The 11126-nt window shown below is 43.8% G+C and overlaps 1 protein-coding gene across 1 annotated transcript; it reads left to right on the forward strand.

The window, feature by feature from the left end:
• The first annotated feature begins 535 nt into the window (after positions 1 to 535).
• SCCPDH (saccharopine dehydrogenase (putative)) lies at positions 536 to 10986 on the forward strand. The gene is made up of 12 exons (XM_059468127.1): positions 536 to 793; positions 968 to 1080; positions 1882 to 1962; positions 2405 to 2534; positions 4132 to 4181; positions 5631 to 5761; positions 6312 to 6429; positions 7348 to 7467; positions 7598 to 7654; positions 8613 to 8724; positions 9548 to 9629; positions 10064 to 10986. Exons 1-12 carry the CDS (start codon positions 568 to 570, stop codon positions 10167 to 10169), a joined length of 1326 nt encoding a protein of 441 aa, XP_059324110.1. The 5' UTR covers positions 536 to 567; the 3' UTR covers positions 10170 to 10986.
• The last annotated feature ends 140 nt before the right edge of the window (positions 10987 to 11126 follow it).

Genomic DNA, 11126 nt, shown 5'->3' on the forward strand with positions numbered 1-11126 from the left:
GTGACAGGAAAAGAGGAAAAGGGTGCAAATGGAAAGAGAGCAGTTTTAGATTAGATATTGGGGGAAAACCCTTTACTGTAAGAGAAGTGAGGCTCTGGAACAGGTTGCTCAGAGGGATTGTGGATGCCACATCCCTGAAGGCGTTCCAGGCCAGGTTGGATGAAGCTTTGGGCAACCTGGTCGAGTAAAAAGTGTCCTTGTCCATGGCAATACATGGCAATGCATGGCATGCCCATGCCATGGCAGGGGGGTTGATCTTTAAGTCCCTTTCAGCCCAAACCATTTTATGACTCCACAGGGCCTCTCCCTACAAACGTCGCTTACGCCGCTGGGCTTCAGGCCCCCTCGGCCGCACATTTCTCATCTCTTGTTCCGTTAAACGCCCCGGGAGGCCGCGGCGCTGCCCTCGCCGCCCAAGCCGAGCCAAGGCCGCGCTCGGGCGGCCCGGCGGGGCGCAGCCCGAGGGGGCGCGGGGCGGGCCGGGCCCGGCGGGGCGGGGCGGGGCGGAGCGGGACCGTCATGCCAGCGCTGCCCGGCGCTGCCGCCAGTACGAAGGCTGCTCGCCCCATGGCGGCCCGCGGTAGCACCATGGCGGCCGGACGGGTCTACGACATCGTGGTGTTCGGCGCTTCGGGCTTCACCGGCCAGTTCGTGGTGGAGGAGGTGGCGCGGGCGGCGGCGGCGACGGCCGCCGGCGAGGGGCAGCTGTGCAGCGGCCGCCTGCGCTGGGCCGTGGCCGGGCGGAGCCGCGAGAAGCTGCGGGCGGTGCTGGATCGGGCGGCCGAGCGGCTGGGTACGGGCCGCGGCCGGGGCGGGGGCGCAGCGCCGCTGCCCGGGGAGGCCCGGCGGGTCGGGTGTGCGGGCAAGGGCTGAGGAGCGAAGCGGGGCGAGCCCCGCCGCTGCGCCGGGGAGGAGGGGGCCCGTCCCGGGCGGAGCGGTGTCGGTGACCGCGGTCTCCGGTGCGCAGGGAAGGCGGCGCCCGGCGAGGAGGTCGGCGTGCTGCTCTGCGATGTGAGCGACGCGGGCTCGCTGGCCGCCATGGCGAAGCAGACCCGGGTGGTGTTGAACTGCGTGGGCCCGGTGAGTGCGGGATGCGGGCGGGGCGGTGCCCACGGCCAGTCCTCCCCCGGGGCTGCGGGCGGCCGGGCTGCCTGCGCCGCACCGGGAGCGGCCGCGGCCGCGCAGGGACAGCGCAGCTGGTGGAACTCGACCCCGGAGTTCCCAGTACCGCCGTGCACTGCAGTGGCCGAAGGGTTTCCCACCGCTGTCGCAGTGGTGCGGGTCATGGATAGGTGTCCGCTGTGAAATACTGCCGAGATGGTGTTCAGTCTCATAGGCAGCCTAAGATACTGATGGTAAAGTTTGTGTTGGGCCAGAATGTCATTGTTGCTAGAGTTAAGCACGGAGCTGGAAAAGGGGCCCACAGGCTCGCTGCCAGAAGCACTTGGGCCTTTTAAAACTCAGAGTGGCAGCATTTCCAGTGCATTCAGAGAGCATCAGAGTGTGTGAGGTGGAAGTTGGGTCATGACCATCTCTTTGAAATTGAGTGTTTAAGTAGAGAATATGCTGATAATAAGAGTGCAGGAAGTGTAAAGTGAAATTAGTGGTAGTATTCAGTTGGTCTTGGTGATCTGATCTGATTTCATGAGAGAAATCAGGTGCAGTAGCCTGCAGCAAGCTCCATTGGCAGCAGTGAAGTTTGTTTTCTTCTCCCCACACTCCCAGGAAACAGAAGTGCTCTTGCATTTTAGCCCCACTTAGAAAAATCAATAGCCACCAGGTTCACTTTTATTGCAGAGATATATTTTAGGTAAAGCACACTGGGTGAGTTGTGGTATGTGGTTTTTCTTTTGTTACATCTGGTGTTCTTTCCTTCTATAGTATAGGTTCTTTGGAGAACCTGTGGTCGAAGCTTGTGTTGAAAATGGTGCAAGCTGCATTGACATTAGTGGAGAACCCCAGGTATGTGATGGTAAAAAAGCATTACCTTATATCAAGGCTCTGAAAAAGGAGTTTTTGTTTAGTTTGTTTCATGTTTCTGAACATAAGACAAATTCTGCCTCCTGATCTACAATTTCAAGATGCAGTAATTATTTTAAAGTACACTATACTTGTTTGTATTTTTTCTTGCTTTTAAGACAGCCTCTTGGGGTCACTGTGGAAGTCCCAAATTGCTGAATATGCTTCAAGCCTCTGTTATGATACTACATAGGAATTTTGTACTTTTCATTGCTGTGAAACTTTCATACTACAGATCAGGAATCGTATATATCTGTCAAAGATGCTTGTAAATGGTTTGAGGCATGGAGGCTGCTATGATGTTACAGTGAAGGGGTGATGGCTGATACTGGGTATGGCCAATAATGAATTTCAGCTTAAAATATTTGTTCTGGCTGTGTTTCAGTTTCTGGAAGGAATGTACCTGAAATACAATGAGAAAGCTGCAGAAAAGGGTGTATATGTCATTGGAAGCTGTGGGTTTGACTCCATACCGGCGGATATGGGAGTACTGTACACCAGAGACAAGCTGAAAGGTGACTAGAATATTTTTATGGTACAAAAAGAATGCAGATTATGCTCTCATCTGGTTTCCTAAAGCAGCAGCGGTCCTGTGGAAACTCTTTCAGTGTCTCTTTTTGCCTGCCTTTACCAGGTGACCAGTTTCAACCAAATGTGGTAGGGAGAAATTGAGTGTCTCAATTGGATGGGTCATTGGGTAGGGGAGGAGTCATGGTCCCGTTGCTCACTGAGAGGGCCCTGTGATGAGCCCAGCTGTTCAGAGCAGGCTGCTAATAACTCTGAACTTGTGGGTTCCATCCCCACGAGGGCATTCACTCTATGGTGCTCATGGTTCCCCTCCAGCTCAGAATATTCTGTGAATCTGAGAGGACAGAATGTTAGCTGTGAGCAGCAGGCTGCTCAGCCAATGTCTGGATGTCCCTAGGCAGCCTCAGCACAATTGCCTCTTGTGCAGTGAGAATCTGGTTGGGAAGACACAGTGGGAAGGGGTCCACAGACTGAGGGGTAATCAGGTTTCCCAAGTTTCCTTTTTCAACTGCAAGCTCTGAGAAGCTGTTTTGTGAGTGTAAGTAGTAGTGCCTTTGACTTTTATAGCAGCTAGAGGGTAACTGAAAGACAAATGCATTTAAGAAAATATGTGAGAGGATTTAATTCTATGTAAATAGTGCTTGATCCTGATCCCAGATGAGGATACTCTGTTCATCAGGTCTGACTTTCAGTTGAGAGGGCCCATAAGAGTATCCAAATGTTTTGCTTTCATGGGCTATTAAAAAGGCTGCTAAATGGGATTGATTTACATTGGAGTCAGCATTCAGTTGAAAAAACCTCAATTCAGATCTGACTGGAGAAGAAACAAGGTATGGAAATGAGTATCTGGATGTTCATGAGGTTGTAGCTTGATGTTTGATACCTGTTTTGAATAGATGTCTTTTAACTCTTCCTATTTTGACTTTATGGCATTACCTCAGTCTATCCAGTTGCTTGCTATATTGAAATTTATCTATACAAATACAGTTTTACAATCTCAGAAGGAACTAAACAAAGCAAAACAAATCAGAATTTGGAGGCATTGTGTTGTTCTGCTGTTCATCAAACTAAGCATTCTTTGCAGAACACTATTTTAAACTATGCTAAAATTAAATATTTTCTGTGTTTTGGGGGGGGTCATGGGTTGTTTTGTTTTGGTGGTGGATTTTTTGTAGTTTGGGTGTAACAATTTTTAAGTTCAAGTTTGCTTTCAGCCTACATCATCTTTTATTTGAAACTTGGAGGAAAACTAAATGTGGCTCTCAATATTACTTACCTTTTTTCAATGATTTTTTTTACATTATCTCATTCATTAGATAAATGAAAAAAATGAATGAATAGAGGTAATACTAGTATGACCTGTATTGAAGTAATTTCCACAATAAATCGAATACTTGCTGACTCAAATAGCTGTGCATCTTAATGTTACATTACTTTGCTTTGAGATAAAGATGTAACTCTGCTGATAATGTCAGTGGCCTGCTGTTTTGAGTCTACCAGAGCATTCTCTGGCTTTGCAGACTAATGACTGCATGTGCCAGTATGCAATATTGAAAATATGTAATATTTTCCCCTCCCTTACAGGTACCTTAACTGCTGTTGAAAGTTTCCTGTCAGTGAAATCTGGGCCTGAGGTTAGTTGGTTTCTTCCTTCCTGAAACTCAGGAGTATTTGTGATAACATCACCACAGCCCATCAGAATAAATGTTGCTACATTAAGTCAGAGCAAGGAGCAAGCTGGCAGGTCTTTGATAAGTCTAAGAACTTTATTCTTTAGGAGCTACTAAAAGTATCCTAAGCAAACACCATTTTGTACGGTCTGTTTGCAGAGCTGTCTACCCACATTTTGCCCTGGTAAGCCGCTCCAAGAACTATTTTGCTTTTGCAGACATTTGGGAAGGATTCTTACACAAGTGAAGCTGTAACAGGTCCAGAGTGTATTGCCAGTAATGCTAGTGTTAGGCTGTTTGGGGTTTTTGTTTGTTGGTGGGGGGAAGGTCGTTTCAATATACTTTATTGCATGTAATAATAATACCTGTGGATAGTAGTTGTAATAATGTGTAATATATGCAATAATTCTAATGCTGTTGTTAAAACAATGCAACAATGATCCAAGTCAGTCTTGATGCCCAACAGCCAAACACTACTGCTCCTGGCATGAGCATCCATCTTGCCTTACAAACCATTTTTGTTCTTAAAAAACATCTGGAGGAGTGGAGGAAGCCCATTGAATGGGAGCATGGTATCTGTTAAGCAGCAGGGGACAGGAGTTCCTGGGAATGTATAAATCTATATGTTGGATATGAGGACATATATTTAAATATATAGCATAAGTTCAAAGTGTTGGTAAGAAAAGGATTTCAATAATGAGAATTAACTACACTGAGATGTAGTTATGAAGAGCTACAGATATGTATTAAATTCTGTGGGTCCTGAGTATGTTGCAGGTCATGTGGAAAGAGGGGTGGAGATTGTGTCGTGTCTGGCTGATGTGGAGTTCATTTCCCACAGCAGCCCTCACAGTGCTGAGCTATGCGTGGCTGCTGCAGAGGTGTCAGTAACACAGCAGTGTTGTGGCCACTGCTGAGCAGTGCTGGCACGGCACTAGGGCTGTCTGTGCAGCATTCCCCTCTCACCTCATGGGCTGGGGTGGGCAGGATGCTGGGAGGGGACACAGCCCAGACAGCTGTCCCAAACTGCCCCAAACTCACCGTGCTGTGTGAGTTCTGCTCACAATAAAGGCTAAGGGAAAGGAGGAGAAGGGTAGGGGGGAGGCATTTGTTGCTACCACACCTTTGCTTCCATATGCAGCTTTTGCTTTATTAACTCACCTTTATCTTTACACACAAGGGATTTTTCAATCTTATTTTCTCCTCCTCCTATCTTAGCTAGGAGGAGAGTTATGGAGTGTCTTGGGTAAGCACCTGACATCCAGCCAAGGTCAACCCACACCATTTCAATACACTATCATCATAACATTTATATGTAATAATTGTAATACATGTAGTGATTCAAATATTATTAAAATAATCCATGAAACCTTTAAATACTGAACTAATTATTGTTTCATGGTATGTCACAAGGGTCTTGGTGTACATGATGGGACCTGGAAATCAGCTGTCTATGGCCTTGCAGATGAAGCCAGCCTGAAGAAGCTTCGAAAACAGATAGGATATGCCCCTGTTCCAGTAGTTGGTGCAAAGCTTAAAAAAAGGTATAAGCATAAGATGTGGAATATACAGTCTCCTAACAGTTCCAGTATTTATGATACAGATTGCTGCAGTATTAAATACTGAGAAGATGCAGTTAGGACTTTAGTACAGTATGAACACAGAGATGCTCATCTAGTAGAATTGTTCAGTTTTCTAGATAAGTTCAGTTTTACTGACTTGTTCATATCTTACTGAAAAGAGAACACGTCCCATCATTTACTGGGTCTCAAAATTAATGCATTCTAAAGGACTTCTAGTGACAGCTTTTTATTTCAGAAGCGATTAGTAGAATGGAGGGAAAAAATGAAAAGACTATTATATTGATTATCAAATTCATCCTTGATATAGTGCATATAGTGAATTATATGTAGTGAATTTTGAGTGAGCCAGGGATATATTTGGAATTGCTTGCTTTCAGTGAAAAGAGATAATGTCACAAAAATTCTTGAGAGAAAAAAACTGATTATGGTAAGGCCATTATGGTCAGTTTCTTTCAGTTTGTGTGAAGATTGGAACAGTTTTTTTCTGACTTAATTTTTTTTTCATTTGCAGAGGATTTATGTTTTACAGTCCAGAATTCAAGGAGTACTGTCTTACGTTTATGGGATCTGATGGTTCTGTTGTGAAAAGGACTCAGCGTTATTTGCACACAGAGTTGCAGGAAACACCTGTAAGTTACTGTTATTTGTGCACTGTTTCATGCTACTTGAGACTGTGGCTGATGAGCCTGCCTTTGCTAACATGATAGTTATGAGATTGTCATGTCCGGTTCTCCTGCTGTCTGATTTCTTGGTATGTATTTGTAGGGAATGGAAACCTTGAGTCACAGGAATACTTCAAAGGTAGCCTTCATGATAAATATATTAAATTCTGCTTCTGTGCAGAGACTTTTCTTGTTGTATCAGCAGAGTTTCTAAAAGCATCATAATTGTAGTCAATGGTAGCCATAGCCAGCTCAGTATAGTGTAGTAAATGTTCTGATACATAATTCATATGCTGCTCATTTGTATGTTAAGATTTCTTTGGTGCTTGGGTCTCCAATGTGCAGAGTAAAGGCAGTGTGAAGTAATGGTGGTGAAAAAGATTATTAATTTTTGTTTTCCATGATTTCCTGAGAGAAGATGAGCACCAACAATCTGTATAATTGCTGTGCAGAATCACAGGCATCAGTTCAGCAATGAGGGTGAGATGGTGCTTTAAAAATGCACTTGGAAGCTACAAATGAGAAAGGCTTGTCATTCTATTACAGTTTCTCTTTAAAAAAGGCACAAGGAGGAGAAAAGATCTAGGAAAGAAGGCTGAAATTGGATGCCAGAACACATCTTTCTGTAAAGTCTTCTGTTCTTGTGTACCATGTCTGCTCCCTCTTCACTCTGTAGTTACATTGTCTTCCCAGAATGAATGATAAAGTGAAGCATTCTTCAAAACAGTTCCTTAGAGCTAAGACAATTGTTTAAGGCCCTGTTTAAACAAATGTGTGTTGTACAAAATAACTGCATCTTACTTACAGGGTAGATTGATTTATAAAAATCAATTGATGGAAAAAATTAATGTAAATCCTATCACTGAAAATACATTCTTGCTTCAGGTCCAGTATGGTGCTTATGTGACCGTAGGTGGTCTTGGCTCTGTCATCAAGCTGATGTTTCTGGGCATGTTATTTCTTCTTCTGGTGAAGTTTAACTTTGGAAGAAAACTTCTGACAAAAGTAAGTTTTTAAAACATAAAATAATTTAGTGTTTGGAGATATTGGAGATATCTTTTTTTCTCCCTCTTATTTACTATTGGTCTTTTTTTGTCTTTTTCTTCCTTTTTTTTTCTCTCTTCTATTCATACAGTACCCGGAATTTTTCTCTGCTGGATGCTTCTCAAAGAAGGGACCAACCCAGAAGCAGGTAACTGACTGTTTCCTACCACAGTTATAGAATACATTTGTTGTGGTAATGGTGGAATAGTAATTTAGAGTCAACTGCTTAGCCTCAAAGAAATAATTTCTAGATGAATCACAGAATATTCTGAGTTAGAAGAGACCAACAAGGATCATCAAAGTCCAGCTCCTGGCCCTGCGCAGGACACCCAAGAGTCACACCATGTGCCTGAGAGCGCTGTCCAAGCACTTCTTGTCAGGCTGGTGACACTGTCAGGCTGGTGCTTTGACCACTTCCCTGGGGAGCTGTTCCAGTGCCCAACCACCCTCTGGGTGAAGAAACTTTTCTTGATATCCACCCTAAACCTCCCAGACACAACTTCAGGCCATTCCCTTGGGTCCTGTCTGGGCACCACAGAGATCAGTGCCTGCCCCTCCTCTTCCTCTCACAAGGGAGGTGTAACTGCAGTGAGGGCTCCTCTCAATCTCCTCTTCTCCAGGCTGATCAGACCAAGAAGCCTCAGCCTCCACTCATACAACTTCCTCCCTGGGTCCAAATGCATGTTGTGTGTGCCTGTTTAGATAGTTACTGGATATTTAAATAACCACACCTTCTGCTTTTAGACATCAAAGTGTGTGTAACTCCTATGAGGACTAAATGGATCATGTTGCTGGGCCTGATGTATTTCCATGGATGGCTCAGGGCACTCTATCAAAGGTGATGACCAAGGGAGACTGATTAGCAAAAAACCCAGGACTGGAACTACTGAGAGAACAAACAGACTTTAGTACAAGGCCAGTGCAACAAAGTGGAAGCAGTTAAAAACTCAAATTAACCTTTTAAGCAGTAATTCAAAATAACTCCTTTCATGTTTAAATGGATTATAGTCTTTGGCAGGATTCTATATATAGAATTTGGATACTTGTGCTTTTCTGGTAGCAACCAGTTTCTCTTTTGGTGACCATGCTTGTCTTGTCCACTACAGATGGATGCAACCTCTTTTACAATGACTTTTTTTGGTGAGGGTTACAGTGAGGGACAAGATCCCCAGAATGCCAAACCAAATGTGAAGATCTGCACTGAGGTGAAAGGACCAGGTATGTATTTTGCCTAGCATTCCCTATTCTAAAATACAGTTCTGATTGCACTGCTGTCCCTTTCACCCTTGAGAAGCATCTGCAACAGGAACAAAGCCAACAGCCTTTACAGTGTGTTAACTTGGATACTAGAATTCATTGTGACCTGGGTTTTGAAATAGCCAGTTCACTTGCATTCTTGTGAATCTCTTCCCTCTGACTTTCCCTGGTCTGATTTTCATTTTTGCAGAGCAGACCTTTTGAAGGAAGAGGGCTTTAAGAATAGTTTTTAGTTGTTACAGCCTGGACTTAGTACTTTGTTTATTTCCAGTTCCCAGAGAGTGAACTTTAACAGGTCTGGTGTGGTATAATTTCTGACTAATACATAGTTTTGTTCAGGTTATTCCTTGAGGGGAGATGACACCTGAAGTTTGGAGAGAGCAAGAATGCACATTCAGAAATGAGTTACTGGAGCATAGCTTTAAATAACTGGAGGTGTGGCAGAATGCAAGTGTTGCATGGTAAAATTCCGAACTGAATACAGGATGGGGAAAGCTCTTACTGTGTCAGAAAGCCTTCTGTCACCATGATGTGGTCACTCACAGTTGTGTGGTTAGAGGCCATTATGTGAAGCAGTATTTGTCTGGATTAGATCTTAAGGATTTCACCAGCTACTTGGTCTGTTTACTAGGTAAAAAAAAAGCTGTTCTTAAATGGGAAAGGCTGTTTCATTGCTAAAGACATTATTCTCCAGAATGCTGTAGGGAAGAGCAAGATTACATTCTACATTTCAAGGCACTGTATTTCATTGGGGGATTTTGGTTTGGTTTGTTTTTTTTGTCAGAGCCTGGATATGTTGCTACACCAATTGCAATGGTTCAAGCAGCTCTATCTCTTCTGGAAGATTCAGCTTCTCTGCCTAAACAGTAAGTACCCTCACATGCTGAGCAGCTTGCTCTCCTTAAAAGCTACTGTGTGCAAATGTTTCTCTTTGAAAATACACTTAATCAGCCCTGTGGATTTGTGTTACCTCACCCAACTGGCTGTGCAAGGGAGATGCTTCACTGCAAGCTGATTTAAAGCCACTTGCTCTTCACTAGCCAATCAGTAGTCACAGGCTTTTAGTCAGGCCTTGGCATCAATGTCTTTATGTTCAGTTAATGGAGTGGTTTCTATAGAGTTTGCTGGATGCAGAAATGAACCTACGATTATAACCACCCTGCCAAATTCCTCACCCACTCTCTTCTCGGACTAAGTGGCTTTTTCTTTCTTAGTCAGGGAAGCACATCTCTAGCTTAACAAAAGGTGTCCCTCAATCACTATGCCACCAATGTTTCTCCTTTTTGATTTTCACTTACAGGGGCGGTGTGTATTCTCCAGGAGCTGCCTTCTCGAAAACAAAACTGATTGATCGCCTCAACAAGCGTGGTGTTGAGTTCTCTGTTATTAGCAAGCCTGAAGTCTGAAGTGAGAACATAACTGTATGAACTAACACCTTTCCTGGGTATAACTCTAATAAAACCCATTTGGCTGCAAAAGCCTAGTCATAAAACAGTTTCACTATGCTATTGTTTGCAGCAGAAACAGAAGAAAATCCAAGTTAAAAGCTATAATAGTATTTGCTATAGTGAGCAAACCCCTAAAGGGTTGATATTGAGTGTTAATTCACAGACCTATTAAATTGGTAACTTCTTGGGTACTAATTCTGGAATCTTAATCTCATTATCTAAGTTCAAGTTCCTACTTCATGGACCCACTACACCATCTGCTTCACAAGTAAGCATAGCTGCCTTGCTTTGCCCCATTCTGCAACTATGTAAAGCAGGCAGCCTGGAAACAGAAGTGCCTTAGCAGATAAGCTACTAGTTATTTCTAATGTGTGTTTGGTATTTGTCTTTATTAACATCTTCAATTAATCTTTCCTTTATTTAAGAATTGTTGTTAGTGCAGATCTATGTGTAGTCTCTGTAGTTAGGTAAGTAGTCATGAACTGTATTGTGCTTTTGCATCTGTAAAGAAGGAGGCTTGTTCTGTTGATTGTTTTTGGAATCTGACCTGATGTGATCCAGGTTCTGGGTGCACTGACCTGTTTCACACTGCTTGATACTGTGGTTGATGAGCCTGCTTTTTGTTGTTAGCCTCAGAATTATGAGTGTCTTGTCCTTTTGTCTGATTTCTGGGTTGGTATTTGTGGGCAATGGAAGCTTTGAGTCACAGGAATATTTGAAAGGTAGCCTTCATGATTTTCAGGAGTGTGAACACATTAAATTCTGTTTCTGTGTAGAGGCTTTTTTTGTTTTATCAGTAGAACTTGTAAAAATTGTGAAAGTTACTCTGAGATACTTAAGGTCACAAAAGTCTGTGTCCCTCAGCTGTATCACACTGACCTTTATTTTTCTGAGGCAAATCACATACAGATTGAT

The sequence above is a fragment of the Ammospiza nelsoni genome, chromosome 3, assembly GCF_027579445.1.
Source record: "Ammospiza nelsoni isolate bAmmNel1 chromosome 3, bAmmNel1.pri, whole genome shotgun sequence".
In the NCBI taxonomy this organism is placed as follows: domain Eukaryota; kingdom Metazoa; phylum Chordata; class Aves; order Passeriformes; family Passerellidae; genus Ammospiza; species Ammospiza nelsoni.